This window comes from Lonchura striata, chromosome 3, assembly GCF_050655825.1.
Source record: "Lonchura striata isolate lonStrDom1 chromosome 3, ASM5065582v1, whole genome shotgun sequence".
Taxonomy (NCBI): Eukaryota; Metazoa; Chordata; class Aves; order Passeriformes; family Estrildidae; genus Lonchura; species Lonchura striata.
In genome coordinates, this window is record NC_140705.1 from 19,966,995 (window position 1) to 19,994,305 (window position 27,311).

Here is a 27,311-nt window from a genome sequence, read left to right on the forward strand (position 1 = left end):
ACCGGCGGTTATAGGCGGCCGAGGGATTTGCCTGTTTGGAGGGGGGAAAGGAGCGAAGTATGGAACGGGCCCGGGACAGCGGGAAGGGAGAAGGGACGGGACCGGGAAAAGGGACGGGACGGAGCCGCTGCCGGGACGGGGAGCGGGCGCTTCGCAATCGCCTCTGCCCCGCCCGCCTCACCTGCGGCAGGTGCGCGGCTCGGCGGGGCCGCCTCGGCGCCGCCCAGTGAGGCTGCGGCGGCAGCGGCGGCAGGAGGAGAGGGAGCGAGGGGGAGCGGGCGCGCCCCGGCCCGGGCAGGAGTGAGTATCCCCCGGGGCAGGAGCGGGGGTCCCGGGGCCAGGGGGGCTCCTCAGGGGCAGGAGCGGCGGGCACGGAGCCGCCCCGCGCCCCGCGGGCGGAGCGAACGCGCTCGTACAGCGCGGGCGGGACCGCAGCCTCTTCTCGCCCGGGGTCGCTGCGCGTGCTGTGTCCTCCACCTAAAAACCTTAGAAGCGTCGAATGCGGCTTTGGCCTCGCCAGGCTGCTGGTGAAATTGAACACAGGGGCGCTTCGCTTTCCAGGGCAGCTCGAGTGTCTGGTTTTTAGTTTGTTTTATTTAGTTGTATTTTATATCTATGTATAATATAGATAGGTGATATATACCTACAATGTATTGTAAAATATATATATATATATGTATGTATATATATCCACATACGTTTTTATATTTTATTTATATTTTTAATTATATAATTTTTAAAACTTTTGGAGGTATTTATTTCTATTCCTTTCTGCTGGGCTGTCCTGTATACTGTATCTCTGTACCTGGCTGGGTTTTGTAACAGCAGCAGACGCAGCCCCACCATGGCCGGGTGTGGTCAGGACTGGATTCCTCTGTTGGTTTTTAAAGACCTGCTTGGCTGGTCTTCTGGTCAAAATGCAGCACTTTGGAGGTTCAATAAAAAATGCCAGAATCTTAATTTTGTGCGAGATCTGTGACTTGCAAATGAAAGCTGAAGAGCTTGTATAATGTTTGCTGTGGAATGGAGCAAACTGCACATTTCTTTTTATGCAGCTTGAAATGCTATCCTGCATATGCAGCTTCTTTTGTAAATACAGTTGTACAACCACTTTTTAAAAATTATCTAGTTATTTGACTTGGCAGTGGAAGCAATTGGTAATCAGCAGCGTGGTTTTTGTCCCCAGTGCCTGCAGCATCCTGCTGTTGTCAGGCCAGCTCGCAGGTGTCGGGGTGTGAGGTGGGGAGCCAGGCAGGGGCAAGGGCTCTCCTTACTTGTCAGACGAGGCCTTGGTGAAGGAGGCTGAGATGAGTCAGTTGTGGCATTCTCACATGTGGCTCTGCCATACTACATGGCTGAGCAGTGCAGAGTGCCTTCAGTCCTGCTTTCTGCCACATGCAGTCCCTTGCGGTGTCGCCACTGGAAGCAGATTCCCCCCTCCGGCACACCCATTCCTGTGTTTGTGGGCTGGGGAGGGTGAGGCTCTCTATAGAAGCCGAGTGCTTTGAGAGGCTGTCCTGGAGTTCCTATAAAACCCTGTGTTTGTAGCTGTGTATGTCACATGTAGGCACATGCTCAGCTCTAATTTTGAGACAAAGTCTTTCATGTTTCCCTGTCTTTGGGAGGGGACTGGGGAGGATCCTTAAGTGTTATTCCACAATATAATTGAAGGGGGATTATCAAGCATTGGAACAGGCTGCCCTAGGAGGTTGGTAGAGTCACCATCCCTTAAAGTGTGCAAGGAACAACTGGACATGACACTTAGAGCTGTGGTCTAGCTGACAAAGTGGTGATTAGTCAAAGGTTGAACTTTATGAACTCAGAGGTGTTCTCAAACCTAAATGATTCTGTAATTTTCAGCCCTCAGCAGTGGAAGAAAGACAAATTTTTGCCTTCAGCTAATGAAAAACTTCATGCTTTGAAATGGACTGTGACATAATTCACTGTACATCATGTCATAGTTTCTCACCCTTCAGAATTATTTTTTATAGTGTAATAAGCTCTCCATATTTTGGAGGCTTTTGAAACAGTAATTGCATTATTGTAAAAGATCCTCTAATGCAGGGCTGTCATGGAGGATAACCTGTATGACTTAATGGAGAAGAAACACTCTTGTGAACAAGATAATCTAAGATCTTAGGAAGAACTAGGGTTTTTCTAATTCTTGATAAATAAATATGAAATACCTTCACTTTTTAAAGGTTTATTCCCTTTAGCTTGAAGAAATGTTTCTTGTTTGATTAATTGTAGTAATTAATTAGTTGTAGGAATTGTTGACCTCTAAGATTTGATTCATGCACATAGTGAATTGGAACATCTATGAAGTGTGGAAATGAGAGAATCAGAATGATGGTGACAGTTTTCTTGACAGAAGTGTTCAGTATTGATTGGGAAATAAGCAGAGTCTGTATTTTGCTTAGGTAGTTAATTTTTTTTTCATGGTATCATAGAGCGCTATTCTGTACTGTACATCTGGGTTTCATCTTAGATTTTTATTCTCTCTATACTTCCGGCCTTGATGAGAAGATAAACAAGATGTTTGTTTAGGATATTTGTATAAAAACAGCCTTGTTTTAGTTAAAGCTTTCATGTGCAAAGGGTCATAATGTTAATCTACTTGGGTTGCCTTTAAGTTTATTCTTCATTATTAAAATACAGTTAACAAGTCAAAATTAAGATTCCCTTTGGGATTTTCCCCTTACCCTGATGTCTCAATTTCACACATCATACCAGCTCCTGTATTAAGATGACATGAGACAGGTAGAACTGACTTTGTAGCTCTGACTTTGCTTCAGTCATGCTACTTATCTTACTTGTTAGGTAGGACCTCTTTGGTGTCAGTTGTTTACACATCCAACATATTATAATAAGTGTATATGAAAGACTTGCTAGAAGGGTTTCAAGTGGACAGCATCCTGGGGCATGGGTGTAGGGTAGATAGGTGTGGTGGCATGTTTTGAGCCAAAGTCTGCAATTCTTGTAGTACAAATTCTTTGCTAGAGTTCACACATGAGTCTCGGACAACCCCCAGCACAACTCTGCCTTTTGTGCATGTTTTAGAGTACATCACTGTCATATCTATATTCTTGAAGATGGTGTTTTATGATTCATTTTGCACAAATGGAGTGATTTCTGCCTCGTGCCACTTGTGCTTACAGTATCTTCTAATGCAAAAGCTACAACTTGGTTACAGAACCGTGGGCTTTGGGATTTTAGTACTCTTGCAATTGCTAAAAGTTATAAGAATTTTTGAAGTTTTTAGCTACAGGTATTCCACTACTCTGCCTCCTGTGCAGCCAAACAGATGTCTAAATGTACTTTTTGGAGCAAATCCTCTCTGCCTCAGGCAGGTATCAACTCTCTTCACACAACACAGTTCCTTAGAAATAAGGAACGTTACCTAGATGAAACATCTTGCATCTACAAGGGAAAGACATTTTTCTTTAAAGTACATTTTTTGGTTTTGTCACTCTCATTTTACCCTCACGTATTCCAGCTTTCATCAGAATAGGAGACGAGAGAAAATTCTGCATCTCTAATTAGAATTTTCTCCAAGCTGACTTCAATACAAAAACTGCTGGGAACCCAACTTGTCAAATGCTTTTGATAAGGCAGGAGTCTGTGTTACAGGGCTTTTTTCCTTGGCTTTTCTCAAGGAAAATTCAGCATGGGACTGAGGTCTGATACCACATAACGTTACAAAGTGATCAACTTTGTGTTTGAATTAGTTAAGTTCTTTCTTCTCAGTGGAAAAAAGTTATAAAAATTATGCCACAACCAAATGGGACATGGGTTTTTTACATGTTGTAGGATTATTTTACATTAACAGAATGAATATTTCATGTGAAAGATCTTGAGCTCCCATAGTCTAGAAACGCATACATAATTGGTTGCAAGATTTGAAAAGGCAGCTTGTAAACACTAGAGCTGATCAAAAATCTTTCATACTTTTCAACACTTCATGATAGTAGTCATACTGATACAGCTAACAAGCATTATTACTTTTATCACATTTCATACCATATAATTTATATCAGATAGCCTGTGCAAAGCCTAAGCTTATTTTGGATATGTTATTTTATATAATTATGGCATTTCAAATAAATTTTGTTTTGCTTTCCAAAAAGTCCTCAGCTAACATCTCAATTTGTATCTCTGTAAGCCTAAGTTTACAAAATACCTGTGCTTAGAAGACACCAGCATCAAAACCTGACTATGAAGTTTACTTACTCCTTTAAAAAAGTCATAGCCGAAAGCCTTAAACTTATATTCAGTGTTTATCCTCAGCAAGTTTGCTGATGACATGAAGCTGAGCAGTGCTATTGATACAAACGATGGGGTGCCATCGAGAGGGACCTCAACAAGCTGGAGAAGTGGTACCATGAGAACCTCATGAAGTTCAACAAGTCCAAGTACAAGGTGCTGCACCTGGGTCAAGGCAATCCCAGATACAGGTACAGACTGGGAGAGGAACTCATTGAGAGCAGCACTGCTCAGAAGGATTTGGAGGTTCTGGCAGACAAATGCTGGACATGAGCTGGCAATGTGCCCCTGCAGCCCAGAAAACCCAATTGCACCCTGGGCTGCATCCAGAGCAGCATGGGCAGCAGGGCAAGGGAGGGATTCTGCCCCTATACTCTGCTCTCATGAAAACCCACCTGGAGTGCTGCTTCCAGTTCTGGAGTTCTTAGCACAAGGCAAATGTGGACTTGTTGGATCAAATTCAGAGGAAGGCAACAGAGATGATCAAAGGTATGAAGCACCTCTCCTGTAGAAACAGGCTGAGAAACCTGGGTTCAGTGTGGAGAAGAGACAACTCCTGGGAGAGAGGTGATGCCTAAAAGATGACTTTTTACTCAGACAGATAGTGACAGAACAAGAGGTAGCATTAAGCTAGAAGAGGGAAGATTTAAATTAGGTGTTAGGAATATATTCTTTACTGTGAGGGTGGTGAGGCACTGGGAACAGGATGCCCAGAGGAGCTGTGGATGCCTTGTCTGTGGAAGTGTTCATGGCCACATTGGGTGGGACTTTGAGCAGCCTGGTCTAGGAGAACGTGTCCCTGCCCATTACAGGGGGCTGAAACTGGATGATACTTCACATCCCTTCCAACAGAAACCATTCAATGACTCTCTAATAAAGGCTGTGAAGAGTTACTCATCTGAGAGTACTTGCTAATGGTAGACATAGTGCACATGCAGGTTGGGGTGAGGCAGCTTGCCTCTTCAGGTTTAGAGTTACAACAAAAGTATTTTAATTTCCATAACTCATAGTAATAGGAACACACACACCCAAAACCCCAAAAAACTCAAACCTACAGACTTCTAGAGATAAGAACAAAGGAAGAAATCTGCTCATCTATCTCCATTACTTCATTTCTATCAATGAAAGGCCTTCTGTGCTTGAAATACTTATTTTTCCAGTAAAGACTAGGGATTCTTTGTATTTTGGGTTGATTTCATATTTTGTATTTGCATGCCAAACATAGATGCCTGTGTTACTACTATTATCTGACTTCTTAGCTTTCTTGCAGTAACCATGCAGATGTAATGCAAGTTTATGGGAGGGTTTTCAGAAGTATTAATGGCATTTGTTATTCCTCCCTCCTCACAAATTGATGTAATTTAAATGTATAAATATATGTAATTGTGGAAATACAGTCTTCGCAAATTCTATTATAATTTCTTATTCTAATGTTCTTCATTAAAAAGTTCTTCAAAATACTGTAAATATCTCAGCTTTCTATATTGATAGCAATGTCTATGAGATTCTTCTCTTTGAAATATAAACTTGTTGGGCTGTTTTCCTTTTAGAGAAGGTGCTATCTTCTGTTATGTGTCATTTCTTTTGCACATTTGAATTCTTGAAGGCTGAATTTAGTTGTAACTTCAGTATGCTCATGAGGTTTTTCCTGGGCACAGGCTGTCATCAGCAGCTAACTTTAGCAGCTTATTGCAGGTAAAACAAGGAAAACCAGGCTGGTTTTAACATGGGTAAGAGTGGGTTTGGTGGTTTTTTTTAATTTTCAGCTTTATTTTTAAGCACTTTTTTTTTCTTCAGCTCACCAGAGTGTTTGGAATATATTTCCATCTGTCTTAGGTAAACTTTAAAATACTTCCAACTCCTTGATTTCTGTATGCTGTCAGCTGCAGGGTCTGCAGACCTTTCTGGTCTGTTCTGCCTCTCACCACTACCAGGGCCAGCTTAATGCAATGCCATCCAGTAAACAACTTGTAATCCAGGGTGGGGAGGGAAGAAAGTGTAGTTACATTAATTCACAGTATAAAAACCATTAGGGTTGTGAAAGCACACATTAGAGTCTTCCAGTGCATTTCAGCTGACACTCTGCAAGGCCATGTAATGCTTACTGTAGTACTTGTACCCTCTGATAACTCATACTGTATGTCACTGACAGATACTGATTTCTAACACCAGTGTTGTTGACAAGCAGTGAAGCATGGAAGCTGGTAAAACTTCAGGAATCCAAGTGATAAAGATCATGGTAGAAATACATGACCACAGTGCAAAACTTCACTGTAGAGAGACCCTGTTTTCCTACTTTACAGCTCTGCTTTCATTGCCTTACACTGATGGATTATCTATTGTCTCATGTCTCCGTAGCTGTTCTCAAGGTGTGTATGTCAGAATTGCATTACCTTGCCCATTGGCTAACCAGTGTGTCAGTAATGCTTTTCCATTCCCTGCTACTGCTTTCATAGACTTCTTGCCTGTACCATAAGCAAGATGTTCAAAGTGTACATTCTTAGCCTTTGCTTGTTCATGGTCCCTGGAATCTGGAGGAAACAGTATCTCCTTGTTGCTGTTGGTTCCAAACCAGGAGTAAAGGGCTCAGGCTCTGACAATAATAGTCTGCTGGATTTCAACTAAAGAGGGTTGTTATTGCCTTTATTTTTTAACATTATTTTCCTGTAGGTTCCTATTCAACTTATCCTGCTATTTCCTTGAACTCCACAAATATTTTCTTAACCTGGATTCTTGCTTTCAATCACTGGCTTCAAGTGTTGGAAGTCATAAATGGAGACACTCACAGAAACATATTTAGCATAGGCTGCTGCTCGTCATCCACATCTCTGTATTGCGTCACATTTTCTTGGGCTGGGCAAAATGCTTATGTTGCACATCTAGCATGCTGTTCGAAGAATTCCAAGTACCAGACAAATCCCAAGCTGGAGCTGCCTAGAAACCAAAATTGCCTTAATCTCTTTAACTGTAGTGCCAAATTGAAATTTCTTGTTTAGGCCCTTTTCCAGTGCTGCATAGTCTTGTTTTTCAGGTTTCTCCCTCCCATTAAAATGTTATTCTTTAACTTTTCTTGACTATGCAAATTTTCATGTTTAAGAATGTACATAATTTTGAATGTTCTCTGTTCATATAAGCCTTTTAGCTCTGATGTTCCTGATGTAACCATGGGTATTTCCTATGCCTTAATATATTCTTGTGCTGTTTCTGTGCTTTTTAGTGAAGTGAAAGCAAAGACTGTATGGGGCTCATAGAGGTATTTGTCATTGTTTTTCTTCTTTTTGTAGCTAAAAAAACCCACAAAACCACTTTTCATCAAATACTTCAAAGCTCAAACATACATGGGCAACATGTATGTTTTCTCCCCTTTGTCACTGTTCTTTGAAACTGTACTTTTGGTGTTTGGGGTCTCGTAATGCCACTAGGCTTCATACTCAGCATAATTTTGATTGTATCAGAATTAGTTATAGCTTTTAAGTAAAAAGGCTTTATTTATTCTTTAATGCACCTTGCTCAGATAATTTCACCAAATGTTCAGCCAGCAAATTATTACTGTTAGTCAGAATGTAAATTAGAGGCTGACGCATTTGCCTCATCAGCTTACAAATTAAGCAGTTAATCAATTTTGGTGTGATATTCCCCCATGGGGTTTGTGTTGCTGACTCACATATGCTCAATATCTTCTCCTTCCAACAACAAGCAGGAGTGCAAATGAAGCTTGCTCCCAGCTGAGCATTTGCTGTTCACGGCATTCCAAATCCATCAGTCAGTGTATCCTCCTGATAGATATTACTGCCTTATTGCTCCTGGTTGCCTCTTTCCTGAGCAGTGCTTGAATACAAAACAGACAATTAGATATGCATACTTAAAAGCTAATAGTGAAGGCAGTGCTACACGGTTATTACGTATGTTATTGATGGGGTAAACGGAACACGGAAATTCTGCTTATGTCTAAATATTTCATACAGTATTTTTGTTAAAAAGCAGATGTGTCTATGTGATTTTTTCAATAGACTTGCAATATTAAATGAATTTCTTAGGAACTAATTTTACAAACCAAATCCTAAGGCAAGCTTGAGGGAGAAGAGGATAATTTGATAGATCAACAAAAGCTGAAATAATTTTTGAGGTCACAGAAATCCCACTTACAATGTAGTCTGTTTACAGAGTGATTAAAATAATAGAAGCAAGAATTTACTTCTCTGCCTTCACTCTAGTATTTTATTTCTATTGTATTTGGGGACACCATTGCATCACAGTGCAAACCTCTGTGTCCTTTTTTTAAAAGTGAATAATTTTGAATTGTCTGACATATTTGTGCTATTTTTGATTTACTAGGGTGTTTTTTTACTAAAAAACCAATAATTTTCTTTGCCTTTTCTTTGCCTTTAGACAAAGTTTCATGAAATTGACTGATCTAAAATCAAATGGCAAGAGTCAGGCCTCAGCCATATTATATATACACTATATATCAAACCATTAAACTTTGCCTTTTTAGTGTTGATTGTTGACTCTGTCCTTATGTAATCCTGAACTGTTGTTGACAAAATCTTGAGTGTGGCATAGCCCAAGAGGGAGAGCCAAGCTTCCCCTTTTTCTCAGTGATAAAAATCCTGTATTTCTTCTACTGTGGTTCTAGCATTCACCAAAATGGGAGTCCAGCCAGGGCTTATCAGGCATCATATTGTATGTAATTGTGGTCAGGGTGAGGATTTGTTTGTTTTTTGTTGTTTTTTTTTTTTTTAATAGGTCATCAGTTCCTCAAGGCTCCTGTAGGCATCCTGCCAGTTCCTTAGTATCTAAACAATGTTATGGAAGTAAGTAAAGGAACTCAACGTGAGCCACTGGAGAAAGAATCATATGGTTACCACTTTGAGTAACTGTGTTGGTTTGCAGCATGAAAGTGTTTAATCAGGTGGTTTATTCATCCTGCCCATTGTTAATACCTCCCTCTGCCATTTTTGCTTGCCAATTAATGTCACTTTAATTTTCATATTTGCTACTGTCTAAATTAAAATCTTACTTGGAGCCCTTATCTACAAGGTGTAGCTTTGAGCTCTTCAGTTCGTAGCATGTTCAACCTCTTTCTTTTTTTCTTCCCTTTTTTCCCCTCTCTGTACTTCTGTTGTGCTTTAGAAATATCATCCATTTCTCAGCTTCTGAAAGGGCACAAGTCTAGCCACATGCAAAGTAACTGGGAGAATGCTGTTGTCAAATCCACCTGCTGTGTCTTAGCCCAGAAAAATAATCCTGCATTACTTTAGTCTGTGGCAGGAAGGGAAAAAGCAAAGGATAGTGGAGGAGTGAATTCCTGTAACTACCTATAGAATGCAGAAGAAACAGCTACCCAAGGAATGGAGAAAAAATAATGATTGAGGAAACAAGTGATATAGGGAGAAAGTGAAGTTTCTGATGTTGATTTGAGGATAATAAGTTAAGCTTTCCTGTGCTTGCTGTTGTAGAGTACAGCTAGATGAGTGTCTCTCCAGTTTCTCCATTCCCTGATGATAAAGGTACCCGCAAACTATGTGGCACAAAAAAAAAAAAACCACCCAAAAAACTAAACAAAACAAACAAAACCACCCAAAGAAGACCAAAAAAGCAATTTAAAAAAACCCCACACACAAAAAAGGGGAAAAAACCTTTTAGAAAGTTGGAGTGGGAATGCCTCAATTTTAATTTGCTTAACTAATGCTATTTTCTATGCAAAATTTGTATTTTAAAATACAGTTTTTGGAATCATAGTGCAGAAAAGTCATAGAATGGTTTGGGCTGAGAGGAAAAAGGACATCTAATCCAACCCCTCCTGCAGTAGATGGGAACACCTTGGACTAGAGCAGGTTGCTCTGAGCAACCAGTTACGTATTGAGAGGAGAAGGAACAGTGAGATAGTAACAGTATTACTTTTGCTGACTCCTGAAGTTCAGCTTTGAAAAATCTTCAATTACATGGTAGCTCCTATGTGCACAGTGGCATGTACACAGTGTTTGCTTGCAACCATCAAGTCTTTCTGAAGCAATTCTGAATCTAAAGTCTGAAAATGCTTACAAGAACTGTATTGTGATTTTTTTTCCCCACTCTGTTATTCCTGTTTGCAGACTTTCAGGTCTGAAAACACCTCATTTTCTCAATGGATTTAGCTAAGGGATTTCGCTTCTAATCTGTATGCAATATGAGCTGCTTTTTTTTTTTTTTTCCACTTCAGGAAGTAAAAAAGTAGGAAGAATAATTGGAGAGGTTTTTCCAAATTCTGAGATTAGCCAAAGATAAGCAAAGAGGAGGAAGGAATGCATGGGTAAACAAGAAGAGTTTGAGAGGAGCACAGAAGTTTATTTTATTTCTCTAATCTAGAGCTGGATAATGCTTGCTTTTGATTAGTAATGTTTTTTAACTCCCCAGTGTTTTCATCTCCCCAGTGTTTTTTATCTCCAGTGTACAGGTCTTATTTTCATTGCCTTGATTACTTTGCTAGAAGTCCTGTATGGTCAGGCACATAACTGTCCATTTTACCACAGTCTAATCTTACTAAACCATGTGAAAAATTAAGTACCATGAAATGTGTGTTTTGGGTAGACTGGGTACATGACCCTTCCCAAACCTGAGACCTCTAGACTTGCAAAGTATCTTAAGCGAAAACCTACATATAGAAGTGGTCACCTGATTTTGCAAATGGACATGCACTGTGTATTACAATGTTAATTATTAGTTACAAATTATAATATGCTAGGTTTATTCTTTGTGCCTTCTTGAGCAGAATGGTGTTGCAATATGCTTTTTGGGACTGCCTCAATTTATCTCCATACAAAAACATAAATCTTATTTTTCTCTTACAACATGCTGGTCATGTTTGCCCTCTGACCTTGAAAGCGCAATGTGAAGTGTGAGCAACAGAAGTAATGGAGACATTTACCCCACCCCAGTTTGTTAATCTAGCAAAAGCAATTGTGAGTTCGTGTTTTCTTCAAGCTACTCTGGCCTCTCCTCTTGCCATGTGGCCAGGTTCCAGCTTGGGGAAGCCTTCCAGCCACAGAAGAAATGCACGTTCAAAACTCCTGCAAGCAGTTTGACAATTTTAGTACTGTAACAGTCAGAGAAAATTCACATGCCAGGAACTTTTCAGAATATCCTGAGCTCCTAGAGCTTCACCTTCTCCTATCCTTTCACACTCAGGGTCTTAACTATCATCTTAATTTCTGAAAAGAGAAGGGATTATTAGGAGATAGAATTAATATTTCTACTCTGATAACTGCAGTGTGATTTAGAGTCTGTTGCATTCTATGTATTTCCTTTTGTTCCCAGAGAGGCTGATATTTCTGCACAGCCTTCTAGTGGCTGATGTCACTTCAAACTCTCCACCAAGGTTGTATTTACTGCATCTTCACCAAAGCAAAATGTTGCTGCAAGCTGCCTCAGAGGACACTAATCCAGACATTCACCTTTCAAAATCTCTCTTGTTTTTGGAATCTTCCTTCTTGCCTGGAGAACATACCAGAGGAATATTCTTCTCTTTGAAAAATGGAGGTGTATCGTGTTCTAGCCAAGGGAGCCTGGACAGAAACCTGGCTGACTTGCTGCTATGCACTTCACTTGGTCTGAGCTGAATTGCTCTCTAAGCTTCATTGATGTAACCTCCAAATGTATTTAGTCCTCACCTTCTTGGCTTTGGGCAGAAATGTTGCCCAGAGTGAAGAGGTGAATGAATGTTCAGGGAATGCCAATTAAAAAAATAGTCCACTTTTGACTGAATGTTGTTTCTCAATGCACAGTCTTTCTAATACATTTGTGAATTTAGGAACAGTAGAATTTTATGGAAATGGTGTCACTAATTTTTTCAGAGATGTGATGTGAGACTAGATGCATCTTTGGTTTGGCAATATATTTATGTGTTAGTTAGTTTGGATGGTTTGGTTCTGATAAGCTTGGAAATAGTGAGTGCTGTTATGTCCAGACAGGAAAACAAGAATAATTTAGGTGACTGAGGGATTTTAGTAGATGTAATAATAAAGACTCCTATGTCTTTAACTGCATTAAGGCTTCTTTTTGCAAATCTACAGGTGAAACATTACTATTCATACATAAAATGGTATTTAAAATGTTGCAGTATACTAATAATTTATAATACTTTATTCTGTTTAGTCGTCAACTAGTGACAACCGATCTGGTGGATGAAAATGATGAATCAACACACTTCTGTGGACTTTATGATCTTGTCAGTTTAGAGGGTAGATTTCAAGATTTTGTGTGTTTGCTACTGTACTCTGCAGCTTTATAAAGTAAAACATAATTTATCACTAATCTCTGCTTTTTCCTCAATTGAAATACATGAGTGGTTTATGTTAGATCACATTGGAAAGAATATACTCGTAAGACTTTCAACAGGAAGTAGATCTCTAAAGAAAATTTCTTGGTCAGAAACTGCACTGCATTTTGTTCACTTTCAGAACATGCCACATGTTTAGCTTTGTAAGAGAAGCATCCTGAAGTGGTGTGAACTTTTAGGGCTCAGCAGTGGCCTGTTAGTTCCGCTGTTTGAAGGACAGCAGAGTTGATGGTGGTATAGGGAATTGCAGTTAGAGCTGTCAGGGATGGAGCAATGACCCTGAGGATAGACTAAGAACTTGGCTGAGACTCCTGAAAGAGCTGGGGGGCCTTTGACTATATGTAAAAGGATGAAGGTGGTAGGTAAATTGAATGCATTAGGTATTCACCAGAACTTGCAATACTTGAGCTAGCAGGCATTCACTGTAACTAGCAGATTAATTTAAAATAGAGCACCTATTTCTTTAAGTAGAAGGCAAACTCTGCTGCAGGAATTCCAATGGCAGAGTATCAGCAGTTTTGAAAAGGCATTAGACAAATTTGTGTGCAATAAACCTATAAATAAATAGTGACAGGAACAACTAAGGATGTGTCTCAAACACCCTTGCTGTCAGTGTGGATTCTGAACATGTGCAAGAGAAAGATATTGCATAAAAGAATCAGGCTTTTGTGTTTTATTAAGTGGTGTCTTCAGTTAAAACTGTCAGAAACAAAATGTGGATCTGATGCAGAAGATGACTTCTTATATTTGCTTTTTCTGTGTTTGTTTGATTTACTCTCTGTAAAGAACCCTTTTCCCATACAAATGATACTGGTTTTTTCATATGAGATATCCTAAACTGACCATAATTTATTTCTTTCATGTTTTACAGTGAATAACCCTATACCTTCCAACCTGAAGTCAGAAGCTAAAAAGGCTGCTAAAATACTACGAGAATTTACAGAAATAACTTCTAGAAATGGACCAGATAAAATCATACCACGTGAGTAAAGAGAAGGCTTTGATTCAGCTAAAACCTTCAGCACTCCCTGTGTTGCAGTCATGCTGTCTTCACCAATTCCCTGTTCCCACTGACCACGACTTAGATGGATGAATGAAAATTTCAGGCGCCATAACTTCTTTGAAAGTATTTTGGAAGTAATTTAGTTTGCTGTAATCTTGGTCGCTGTTACTTACTGGGAGAGACCTTTTGAATGTTTACTGCTACAAGGTACCTGCACTGGAAGGCTTCCCCCTGGATGGATAGACTGTCTCATGCTAAACCCTGTAAATGTATGTTCTTAAGAGAAGAACCTGGACTAGTAGCTCTAGCTCTTGATTATCTGTGTTGATTAGAATTAGCTAGATGAAAATAAGTTGAAGCAAAGAAATCAGGGTGATTTTCATTTTGATACTGATTCAGCCCTCTTATTTGCTGCTGTCCTCTTTATTTTTGCAGTTGTTACTCTGTGTTTGTGTATCTTCCTCCACCTGTTTTTGCTGGTTGCATTTTTGAATCCTTAACTGTTATGGTCTGGAAGGTCTGCAACAAGATTTGCAGGATGATGACACATCAGTATTTGCCACTAACTGTCTAATGATGCAAGCTTGTTAGGCTGCTCTATGTTGCTGCTATTTAAATTCGGACTCCTCCAAAAATTTGTGGAGACATGGTTGTCAGCTATTCACTGCCTGTTTTCTGTTTATCTTGCCAAGGGTACTCACACAAAAAATGTGTGGCACTAAACAAACTAATTCTGTACAAGCTAATCAGGACAGGTGGAGCAGTTGTGGCAGTGTATAGATTGTCACAGGCTAATGTGACCTGCAGCTGGGTTTGCAGTTCTCTCTGCTGGAGGTGTCATTATTAGTTCAACTTTTTTTGCAGTTTTCTTTAATCTGTTGCTTTGATTAATTGATGCCTGTGTTCATATTTGTTAAATATTGAGTTTTGTTTCCCCCTTCTCTTAGAACTTCTCTTACAAGGTCTTGAATAAATGCTTTTGCTGTTTGCAGCTCATGTAATAGCTAAAGCCAAAGGCCTTGCAGTTTTGTCTGTTATCAAAGCTGGATTTTTGGTGACTGCTCGAGGGGGAAGTGGAATTGTATTAGCTCGTCTTCCTAATGGAAGTAAGTGGATATTTTCCTTTTGTACTTCATGAGAAGTTAATTAAAAGAGACAAAATATATTTTTTCATTATTCTTTTTTACAGCATAAAACAGGAGATGTGTGATGAGTCACGCAAGTAGGTGACAGGTGACAGTGTTTGGTGTGAAAGCCACCTTTGGTGTCAAATCTTTGTACCTTTCTTTGACCAAATGTAAATCTTTCAGTATCTTTGTGAAAAATAATGAAATATAAAAGTACATAGTATAAAATTAATTTGAAAAATTTATTATATCTGATTATGAAGAAGTAGATGATATTTTTAACAAGGAATTGTTTAGACTGTGAGGGTTTGTATTTCTTAAATCCTTTCCTGTAAAGTAAAGCATTATAGTTATGATTCTATTGTAGTGGTTTTGAACATAGTTCTACATAGAGAATTTGTAAAAATTTTTAACTATTATAATAAAGTAAGTATTTCTTGTAATATGTGGTTAAAATTCCGTAAATTTATCTTGTTTTACACAACAGCCTGGTCTGCTCCCTCTGCAATAGGAATTGCTGGTCTTGGTGGTGGATTTGAAATTGGAATTGAGGTATGGTTTTGCATTTGCAATACTTGTTGGTAACTTTTTTTGCAAGAAATTAAAATACATTCACAAAGATCTAAATTTTAGTGAGATAGTAGAATCTACTTTTATGCACAAAAATATTATTATGAAATCTGTTTATGCAAGACAAACAAAAGAGGGGTTTTGATCCCATCAGTCAAACTGCTAGAAGACATTTAGATGAAAAAGAGTGCCATGACACTAGTTTCCTTGATTTCTCACTTCTAGCAGACTGAGTTTTTCACTTATGGAAAGCTTCCTGTCAGTGTTCCCATATAAGACAATTGAAGTTAATAGAAAAAGCATCCTATACATAATAGTGTGTCAAATGCTTTGCTGAAGAGCACAGGGCCTCCATCTGGCAAGAAGTAGTGTAAAGAACTGGAGTAAAACGGACTCCACTTAGTGTATTTCACACATTTCCCACTCCCACTTGTGGTTACTGACATGACCCTTCAGTTTGAAAGCACCAAAACTGGTGATGCCTCTCCTGAAGGAGTACTACAGAAAAGGAGCCAGTTCCAGCCAGCAGAAATGCTAAAGTAAAGGAATCCCAACACATTCAGAGAAACCCTGGTGAGCTGAGCCCTATTAGCGCTCTGCCTCTGCTTCCCATTTCTTCTTCCTCACAGCTCCTGCACACTTGTATGTTTTCATCTTTTCTCTGCTTCCCCACACTAGCCTCAAGACTCATCCTTCTCTTTGTTTAGCTTCTGTTCTGCTGATTTCCCAGAGAAAATCAGAGTAACAATACGCTGCCAACAAGATCTCTTGCAGTGGGCATTGTGCTCATCAGGAGAATCATGTATAGCTGATCTGGGTGATCCATGCCAGTCCCCAGTACATCTACCTCTATCCCTGTCCTGGCAGCCAGTCAGCCAGCACTCACATACTGAGCAATAGATCAATATTTTATTCTCTCCTCATTGTTCACTGTGTGATCTCAGGCATTGTTGCATGCACTTTTTAAAGGATGATGTGAATACAAAATCATTATTTTTTATAAGGGATTTTCATTGGTTTTCATGACTACAGAATCTGAATGCATTATAAAGTGTTCAGTTTGAGCCTCAGAGTTTGTCTTGTTGTGGGGTTTGGTTTTTTTTCTTTCCTTTTAAGCCTCTTCATCTGTTTTGATTAATCTATGAAAATTTTCTTTTAATCATCCCCACCTGATATTTTAGATAATGTAGACATTTCCTATTGATACTGAATTAAATAATTTCAATACAGAAGCTATTTGAAAGAGGGGCTTTTCTCTGAGTAATACTGTGCCCTTCATTTGAAATTTTAGTCAGCTTACAAAATGCTGTTTCCTTACCGATGTTATTATAACACAATCTCTTTTATTTGTTCTAGAAAATATATGTTACTCAAAGTACCTGAGTGACTTAGGAGCCTACAGTCCCATTTCAGCATTCTTCTAGTCCTATATAAACTTATATGTTTTAGAATCTAGGTGAAATTTATTCCTGTGGGAGAGATTATAGTTGACATAGTTGTAGTGATACTTATGGGTGCTTTTAAAAAACAAGACGGAGATCACACTCAGAAGTCACAGTGACTTGGTACTTCAAATTAAGAACCAGTTTTAAAATTTATATAAACGCTTTTCTTCAAGGCTTTCTCACTATGGATTAGTTTATCTTTAACAATGGATTCATCCTCTTAATGGGTAAGTGGAGGAAGCAGTATCCTGATAGATGTTCTCCCTCCATCCCTGGATATTCACAAACTGCTCCTGTAGTCATCTTCTGTTTGGGATGGGGTGGAGGTTACCAGGGGGGCTAATAACAAAGACCTCTCTTATGCTGTGTGTAATACTTCTAGGCCAGCCTTGTTTTGCAAATAATCTGGTATTTCCTCTTGTATTCCTTGCTGTCGCTGTTTGGAATTTGGGGTAAGTTGAAAGTTTTTTTCTGAACCTGACTTTCAGTCAAGTCCATCAGATGAAAGATCAGGTGCAGTAGTCCTTGGGTATATTGCTACCTCTTCAATTATTAGGTTAATAGGTTATTGAAGCAACTGACTACATCTCATATTCAAGTCATAAAAAGTTAATTAATAAATCATATACACACACAAATATATAAAACTCCTGTCATGAAAATACAGTTTTATCAATAGCACCTTTTTGGTTTTTGTTCTTTGGACAAGAATTTTTGTTTACTAAGTTCTGTCTTGCCTTCATTAGTTTAATTATTGAAAGATCAAAATGATTCACATCTGAAAATGTGTCTTCATAATTGTATATGCTATGGAAAATAAGAAATTTTCAATTAGGAATTTTGAATTAACATAGAGTTTCTCTTACAGCTTTTGTTTATCACATACTGACCATATCAGCACTTTGAAAAAAATCAGTCAAATTTGATTTAAAAAGTAGTTGAAAGGATTTTTCATTCAAAATACCTTGCAGAAAAAGAATCAACTTTTTCATGAAAGCTATTTCAAAATAATCCTTTACAAGAAAGTGCTGTTCTTTCTTCTTAAAAAGTGTAGTACTTTTGTTTGATATTTTATAGGTCTCAGATTTAGTGATAATACTGAATCATGAAAGAGCAGTAGAAGCTTTTGCCAAAGGAGGAAATCTTACACTTGGAGGAAATCTTACTGTGGCAATTGGGCCTCTGGGAAGGTGGGTAATATGTTTTCCTAATAAGGCATATATGGAAGATAATTTTTTAAAGCCACATTGATGTGGTATTTTTTTAATATGTTAACAGCACAATCTGGGCAACCTGTATCCTGACTGGACCATATTGTTCTTGCCAATCACTTTTTTTTTTCTTTTTTTTTCTTTTTTCCTGATAAAGTCATTTATTGGTAGAAGGAAAGTGTTTGAGATTTGCTCTCTTTTGAAGGAGGCGGTTTGGCTAGGCTCAATCAAGATCACAGGTGCTTCTATGCCTGATGGAACTATGATTTTTAGTAACATATGGATCTGTGCTTTCTGTCACCACAGATCTGCCCAACAGTAAATAAAAATTACACCAAATTATTTCTTTTAAACCTTTAAGTGGTTAAGCTGTTTACTTTGAAGAATGAGGTGAAATAATCACTGAATAATTTTACTTGGAAATGAGCCTTGCAAGACTGCTGTTTCAACCTCCTGCTCAAACCAAGGTCTGTTACTTCAGATCAGGTTGCTCAGTCCTTTTTTTCCCAGTTGTATCTTGAAAATCCCCAATGAAGGAGACTGCTTGGTTCTCTGGGCAACCTGCTCTACTGTTCAGCTCTCCTGCCTTACATCTAGTCAAAGTATTTCTTCATTCTATTTATGTCAATAGTATTTTGTTCTTCCTCCATATGCTGCTATAAAGAGTCTGGCTTCATACTCTTGGTTACCTCTCCCTAGGTATTTGAAGCCTGCTGTTAGGTTTGCCCCAAGTCTTCTCCAGGCTTACCAAGCCCAGCTACCTCAGACCCTGCTTATGGAATATGTGCCTCCTTATGCTTACTCTTTTTTACTGCTGGTTTTTAATATTTTTTAACAAAATAAAAGATGATGCTTATTGCACAGAAGAGAGAGAGAGAGATATCTGTGGATCAGGGAAGGGCAGTGAGATATCATCTGCCCTACAAAGCCATTCAGTGCGCTGTCCTGCAACATGTCAAAGCTGGAACATAGGTGTCAGGGTGAGAAGATGAGCAAACAGATTAAAGAACTGGATCATCACATTAGAAGAGCAGGACTAAATGGTTTATGTTGAAGTCTAAAGCTAGATTTCTTTAGAATTTCTCAGGAGACTCTTCCAGGACCTCTCCTGCTTGGTATTTTTATCTGTGACCTAGAGGAGCAGTTGCAAAAAATTATCTTTAAGTTTGTGGATGACTCCAAACCAGGATTTGCAGCCAAGGCACTTCAGGGTAGGGCAACCATTCAAAGCAGTGGACCTAGAGAATGTAAAAATCCAACACGAAACCCCATGAAATTAAACAAGGACAAGTGCAAAGTTCTGCACTCCTATTTGGATGAACCCCCTTGTCAGACTGAGCAGCTTCCCTACAGAGAAGGTGCTGGCATCCTGGTGAGCAGAGGGACTAAGCCAGCAGTTGATTTCTGACAGAAAAAGCAGTGAACTGTGTAGGGGGTTGCATGAACAGGACTGTAGCCAGTAGATACGAGAAGAGATTGTTCCCCTTCACCTGACGTTTTGTAGACTGTGCCTTGTGTTGAGTTTTAGCCCTGCAGAAAGTTGTTTATAAACCTGAGTGTATGTAGTGAACCACTACCTAAATGGCCAGGTAAATGCAACATGTGAATGATGAGGCTGGGAGAGCTCAGCTTATTGAACCTCATGAGAGAAGACCTGAGGCTGCATTCCCAACAGGACATCACCAAGACAGACCCCAGTTCTTTACAGGGTTGCCTGACAAGACAACCCTGTAAAACATATCAAAACAAGGAAGGTTCTGACTTGATATGAGAAAAAGAAATTTGACACAAATAAAATTGAGTGCTGATACAGGTTGCTCAGAGTGTCTATGGAATTATATCCTTAGAATTCTTCAAAAACTGGCTGGACAAAGTCCAGAGCAATCTTCTTTCTGTTTGATGTTGTATCCATTTTGAGATGACTGTCTTTTTAAACCTAAAATATTATGTGGTCCTGTGAAGGACAAATACTGTAATCTTCCAAATCTACTGAGGTTCAGTAAGGCCTTGAAGTGTTTGTGCTGACCATAAAGCCTAGGGAGATTTGGAAATATTGAATAGAGTTTAAGTCACCAGTCCAAATGTAATCAGATCATTTTAAAATGTGATTAAAGTGTGGCTTAATAGTTTTCAGAGGAGGCTGTTAAGATCCAGTTATTAAAATTATTACAGAGATGCCTCTCCCCAAATAAGACATGAGACCATGTGCTGAAGTCAATAGTATGGATTTTATTTAACAGTAAATGTGAGTGGGGGAGGGAGAGAAAAAAACAAAGAAGAGGGGAGAGAAAAAGTGACAGAAAGATTGAGTAGAAAATACCACCTCTCTCTGGATTCCTACAGTGTCCTGTTAATCCTCTTCTTCTGGTCTTTTCGGTGGTGAGGATTCCACAAAGCTTAGAGTTCAGTGGATATGTTCAGGCTAGTTGGGAACACCCAGGGACCTCCCCTGGTTGGGAAACTTGACAATTTCTCTTGCCATAGGGTCTGATCTGTTGCATCCCTTTGCGTCACATTCAGTCCTGTGGTGTAAAGCCTCAGGAATCAGTCTGAGGGTGCTTTCAGGATCTTTGATGGATTATGATCCCTTCTCAGACATGACAGCTGCTACTCTTGTCAGTGCATTGAGTCAGTTATGTCCCATTAGACCTTCCCCGGGGGAAGGGTTTGTAAGGGAGTTGTATAAGGGAGTTGTGTAAGGGAGAACAATTACCGTGATAAAAGGTGCCATCCCACCTTGCAGGATTTGCCTCATCAGCATGGCTTGCAGCCTCCCCCTGTTTTATGTGAATCTCTCTGCACACCCAAACTCTGCCTCTCCTCAAAGGATGTAAACCTGGTCTCAGCAAATCATCCTGGAGCCTCCTTGATTGTTTTGAGTCATAAGCCATGAACAGTCCAGTCTCTCAGAAAACAAATGGGGAGCATTCATATGAGGCAACATTTTTCTGTGCTTCTGTCTGAAAATAGGTAAAAATAAAATGAAGGAATAAAAGAAAAAGACAATTGCTGCTCATGCTAGAAAACTGTATTGAAGAATATCAACCAAAACCTTTTCCTTCCAGAAACTTAGAAGGGGATGTTGCCCTGAGAAGCTCTGCTGCTGTCTATACATACTGCAAATCTCGAGGGCTGTTCGCAGGTGTATCTCTGGAAGGAACCTGTTTGATTGAAAGGAAAGAAACAAATCGCAAGTAAGCTCCCTTAGTATCTAAAAGGTTCAGTGAAAGCAGTGACAGAATTAATTAGGACACATTCACTTTGGAAAAAGTGTTTTTTGTGAAAATATGCTATGTTCAGTTTAGAATTTCTTGAGGGACAGGGGTTTCTTCAATTTAGACATCTTGCAATGGGTATTGAGATGATGCTAAATGTTTGGGGATTATTTATTTGTGGCAGGTTGCCCTTAGCTAGCCACCAGATGCCAGCTCAGTTGCTTTGTCATTCTCCCTCCTCAACAGAATGAGAGGAGACAAAGTATGATGATAAACTCATAAGTTGAGATAAAAGCAGTGAGATCACTTACCAATTGCTCTTTTAGTCAAAAAAACTCCAACCTCATCAAGGGGAAATTAGTTTAATTTATTTTCAGTAAATAAGATAATAGAATAATGAGAAATAAGAACAAATCTAGAAAGCAACACTTTTCCCCCCACACCTTCCATCTTACTGGGCTCCACTTCAATCACAGCTTCTCTACCTTCTCCTCCCAAGGGTGCAGGAAATTGGGGGCTGTGGTCAGTTTTCCAAATTTTCCCCTTTTAAATAGTTCTGTCATTTCTCAGATTATGATCAGTAGGAAAAAATGAAGGACTAGGGATGGAGATAGGGAGCATTTATGCAAAATTAATTTATCTACAATTGAAATATAATAATAATACCTGCAATATTTTTTTTTTTTTGTATCAGGTTTTATGGGCAGGACATTCGTGCTAGTGCTATCCTGCTTGGTGATGTGCCTTTCCCTGCTCAAGCAGATGATCTTTATGAAACTCTAGCATCCTTCACTGAAGTGTATGAAAATGAAGAGCAAAAGAACAATCCAGGAAAATCTGTAAGGGAACAAAGAAGGGTTTGTGCACTTGTTTTTCACATAGGCTTTCCCTGTTCCTAAGCTGTTCCTAGTCAGTGTCAATACTGATGTTCATATGTCATTTTTAACTTCTCTGTTGGATGACTGAAGGCATAGCACTTGTCAGTTTATGTGTGTGGAACATTTGTTCAAGTATTTCCCTGCTAGGCTCTTGAGGGCAAGAATGTTGCTGGGTTTGCTTTGCATCTTCTAGAATAACAAAGTATATCCTTGTTTTGCAATTGTGCATTATCAAACTTGAGGTGATGATTAGGAATATTTGGTCAAGTGTTTTTAGTCAAGTTAATTGCAAATTGGATACTCTTAGTTTTCCTAATTTTTCTGTCTTTCATTCAAACAATCACATTTATAATGTAATACTGGGATTGTAGGAGATATTTTCTTACAGATCCTGATGTTACTGATAGACAAGCATTTACTTACAGCTTTGTTAAACCCATGGTGATTTACGTCAGTGTCATGTGTATGTCACTAGTGTTTAGTAGGCTTTTTGAATTCCTGTAAATGCAGTGGAGAAAGAGTAACTTTTTTTTCAATGTAATTTGACATACTTCTAGGCTCTAAAGTCACAATCTATGTCCAGATATGATGCTATGTTTTTAAAAAGTTTGTGTACTTTAGGTAAGTGACCGACCTGCTAGACCATCAACCAGACCAGAGCCACCTAAACCCACTGTTAGACCTACACCACCAGGTGAAAATTTTTGATAATGGCTAATTAATTCTCTTCATAAAATTAGAGCGTTAAAGCTAATTAATGCTATGCATTTATTATAGCAGCTGCCTCTATAAAAATGTTTTTTAAATACTCTTCCTTGGACAAAGATTATGTTGATGCAGTGCCATGACTGATAAAGACTAAAGGATTTGGTTTATTGTTTTATATTAACAAGCCTTTTCTCTCTGATAGATTTGCTATAGAAACAGTGTTTTTATAGTTACAGAATCATGTAATAACTCAAAGGAGATATTCATAGGTACTGGATACATAGGAGCCTCACAGTACAATGAAACTTCCTAGTAAAAATAACAGTCCTAGAAATTCCTGGACCAAGTTCTAGAAATTTCTAGAAAATTTCTTTTTTTCTATAAATCATAGTTTCTCTTTAGGTTGTCATTATTTTTTAATCATTAGAGATTTTACAGTAGAGCAGAAGAGGCAGAATTTTGGCTCTTTAACAGTTTGTTTTAACAAAGTGCATTCATTCAAAGTGAGGTTTTACTGTGCAGCTCCTCTTGTTAACTTAATTCTCTGGTTAAGGATGTGAAACAAAGTCTGTATTTGTTTCTTCTGCACTGGTTCTTAGTTAACTGCAATCATTTAATAACTATTGAACTTGTATCAGAAGAGCAGTATACAAAATATAACAATATGTTAGCTTGTCATATAAGTCACTACTTTATTTTCTCTTTCAGCTAAAAAGAATACAAACAAACTTTATCCTGAACTTCCTAATGATTATGCATCTGCAGGTAAGTCCTAAGCTTATACTTACTTTATAAATACGGTGTAGAATCTGTGAAGTCCTAAAAGTACTTGGAAAGATATGCAAAAATACCTGGCCGTTGATATTTTTCTTTATTGCCCATGTGTTCAGAAGAGATTTAGGTCTTGTATGATCTCCTGAAAGTATTTCATAAACATTAATCTTTTTCCCTTACTTTACATTCTAACGATGATATTCTTTTTCTGAGCAGCCCAAGTTCTTTTGTTTTATTCTGTGAGCTTGGAAAATGCACTTGAAGTATTAGAATTGTTTATGTTACCACCTAATTGAAATTAAAAAAGAAGCTCATATAAGCTTCTGTCCAAGTCCTTATGCAATGTACTATAATTCCTGTTTTAATTTTAAAAGTGCTCCCACAGATATCTGATTATGCTGGCATAAACACCAATTTGCATGGCTTCTTCAGTTTTTTGTACTGATATAACTCTGTGTTACACTAAAGATATTACTATTGATTCTCTTATGTATATAGCACTTTCAGCTCTTAACAGGAGAATCTTACTGTGCAGTATTTGCATTCCATATTACATATATATATATCTATATATAATATGAATATATACTTATATTTTCACATATTGCATGCTCACTTGAGAATAAAATTAAAGAAAATACCTATTTTTTACTTCAGCAAATAGAGCTAAAATTGAGTTTAATAATAGATCACAATGAAAAGTCTATTTCAGGCAAAGTATAATTACAACTTTTCAATAAAATTAAGATAAATTATGTGTCTTTGTCTTTACATTCTTTTTCATATCTAATCTTCATGCATGTTCTTGAAATGTGTGTGTGTTGAAGGGGTCAACCTAAGAGTATCTTAAGATGAGCTGTCGATGTGACGTCTGCAGATTAGAGACTTCCCAAGAATCAAGATTTGTTACTGTGTTGTAGGACTTTTATGAGGAAAAGAAAGATGACTCTAGTGGTCTGTACTCAATAGCTGTCATCCAAGAGAGAAGAACTGGTCTTCTGGCCATTAAAACTAAGTTTTCCCAGTCTTACAAAAGCCCTGACCAACTGATAACAGGTTTCTAAAGCTTGCACACATTTGCTACATTGAAGGAGTGTTCTTCTATTCAGGTGCAAGTGACAAGGTAAAAATATTCCAGAACCATCTGTTGAATGGGTTTCAAAATTCTCTGAAATCAAGATATAGACTCAGTCTGCTACTGGGAATTTCTAGCAATTTCTCGAAATATACAAGTTTTTCTTTAGGAATGTGGGGGGCAGTAGGATCTTGTTTAAATGACATCGTGGTATATTTGGCTTTCTGTTGCAGATTATATTTCCATAGGTAACAGTTCAGATGCTTTCTGAATCCACAGAAATACTCTATGTTTCTAACAGCTAAAGCGTTTTTCCTTCTCATAGGGGGCAATTAATGTTAAAGTCAAGAGTCACGCTCTCTTTCACAAAGAGTGTATTAATGCTGGGGAATGAAATAGAAAGAGCCATAAGGCCATATCTCCTGTCAATAATCTGTTTCTGCCTATTTATAGCCCAAATTATTTCAACAGAGCTGCCTGGCAGCTAGCAGCTATAGCACATACATGTCAATCTTTATTGCAGGAGTAGTTGCTGCATCAGATGTTCTTCTACAGTTATTTGTAGAAGACATATTCAAAATGTTTGTGCCATTCTGGTTTAAAAAATACATATAGATAAGCAATAGAAGAGGGAATGAATCTTTAGGAAGCTATGTGTTAGGTAAAACAGCTGGGTGGAGGTGGGTTTTGATGTCAAGCAATAAGATTAACTGTGTTGCAAGTAATAAGGACTTGCCTTTGGTTGGGGAAGGGGCAACTTGGCATTGTGTTACTAGCATTTGGTTTTGCAACAGTTATACAAGTAGTAGAAAGGTTGAAATATTAACTCTTCTCATTAGATGAAAGAGCTAGACTTGTAGATGAAACATTTTTAATTATTTTCTATGTACTTGAATTATAGAGATAAGAAATGTAATATAATCTTTTTCAAATGCAAGAAGAATAATAAATGAAAAACATTATTTTCTAAACTGATAAGGTGGTACTTGAACTCAGATGCAAGGAGATTGTTGTCATGTAACTGAATAATACTTAAGGTAATGCATTTATTTGTAAAATGAGCTTCAGTAGTGTTTTAAATATTTCCAGAAACTTGGGAATACCACACATTTTATTTAGATGCAGTTAAAAATTGCACAATCCTTTTACAATTCTGGGAAATAAAGCCCCAAAACAACCACAACAAAAAACCACAACAAACTAGCAGCTGCTAGTTATTGTGATTCAGCGAAGTATGAATTTTTTATACTGGTAGACATTTTTCTGAAGACTCACTAAATAAAGAAATCTGATTTGCTTATGAGTATGAAAGTTCATGCCTTCTCCTTTACTAGAATTAGGCATTTGCATTTCATTTTTCTATTTGTCCCCTCTTTGTTGTAAAATCTGCTAAAAGGGCTTAGTGGCCCTTCCAAGATTTATTACCACAGCATAGCTTTTCTTTTTCTGGATGGATGATTCTTTGGACTTCTGTACCACATCTGTAATACAAAGAACCTGTGATTCTTTAGTGACTGTAGACTCGGGAGTTTATTTCATCAGGCTCATTTTTTTAGATACATTAGATTCATAGTTTGTCACACTGGAATATCTAATCCTAGATATTACATTTTCATTAGTGTTATGATTTTTTGTTTTCTCTGCTTGGGGTTTCGCCATGGAGCAGAAAGTAACCAAAAATGTAGTTAAGTGATTACTTCCTTCTTACCCTCCTAGCAGTGTGCTGAATAGTATACAATTCTGAAAATGTTACAGCGATGTGGTTTCCCAGCTGAACTGGTAGCAGCAGGAGTAGTGATCTGCTAGGAAAAGTTGGGCCTGGGTTGAGGTGAATGTTGGGGAGAACTGAATCAATAACAGGCAGTTTGTTCAAATCAGAAGTCAGATCTGTTTAGCTTTTTTTTCAGCTCAGCTAATCAGAAAAGGACTATTTCATATGTTTGGAAAAGAATCACTTGAAATTGCCAAGGTGCTGAAACAATCAGGAAATAGACTGTAGACAGGAGTTGGTGTGAAAATGGAAGAAATTTCTTCCTTCCAAGCAGTGTGCTTTTACTATTTATTCACAATTATCAAATCTCACTGTGGGCTTAAATTCTTACAATATTGTAAGACAAAATACTGATACTGAACAAAAAAACAGTTCTTTTGATATGAATGTGAGTATTTTATGATAATTTGGAGAAAGTAATGATGCTGCCTGCACTTTTTAAGGAGTCATGTGATTTGCTCAAGAAACCCATAGGAACACGTAGCTGTGAAGCCTGAATATTTCAGGATGTTTTTTTCATTTGCTTTCAGAAACACTGTCTTTCTTACCTTCCAGAATTACTAAACTAAATATTTTAAAATTTCGTCTTGAGAAAAATATTTGCTCTCTTTGGATTTTTGACTGCAGTAAATTATCTGCAGCCATTGAATTTTTTTCTGTTGTGCATAAAATCAACACAGCCCAACCTGATTACAGTAAAACTAAAAAATAACCCCAAAATATGAATTTTGGCTAGGATTTTCTCAACAGAAACCTTTCACTTTGAAAATAAAATACTAACAAATTGTTATTGTCTCAATAGGCATATATTTATATTCTTGCATACTGAAAGAAGTGCTATATCAAACCTACTGATGAGGATATGGAGGCAGATGAGAAAATTGTCACTGTTTTCAAGAAGCTAAAAAAAGCCCCTTCTTCCTTCAATGATGATTTGAGTGATTCGTCAGCCTT

At 38.1% G+C, this 27,311-nt stretch overlaps 1 protein-coding gene across 1 annotated transcript in view; it reads left to right on the forward strand.

The window, feature by feature from the left end:
- Positions 1 to 48: 48 nt before the first annotated feature.
- The window catches only part of SH3YL1 (SH3 and SYLF domain containing 1), a gene marked incomplete at its 5' end in the record, with an annotated part of 52,393 nt that continues 25,130 nt past the window's right edge, over positions 49 to 27,311 (forward strand). Inside the window, 9 exons of the mRNA XM_085574144.1 lie at positions 49 to 190; positions 13,452 to 13,562; positions 14,576 to 14,689; positions 15,198 to 15,262; positions 17,803 to 17,915; positions 21,002 to 21,130; positions 21,846 to 22,008; positions 22,651 to 22,723; positions 23,446 to 23,502. Coding sequence (XP_085430270.1) covers positions 49 to 190; positions 13,452 to 13,562; positions 14,576 to 14,689; positions 15,198 to 15,262; positions 17,803 to 17,915; positions 21,002 to 21,130; positions 21,846 to 22,008; positions 22,651 to 22,723; positions 23,446 to 23,502 — 967 coding nt within the window. The remainder of the gene's footprint in view (positions 191 to 13,451; positions 13,563 to 14,575; positions 14,690 to 15,197; positions 15,263 to 17,802; positions 17,916 to 21,001; positions 21,131 to 21,845; positions 22,009 to 22,650; positions 22,724 to 23,445; positions 23,503 to 27,311) is intronic.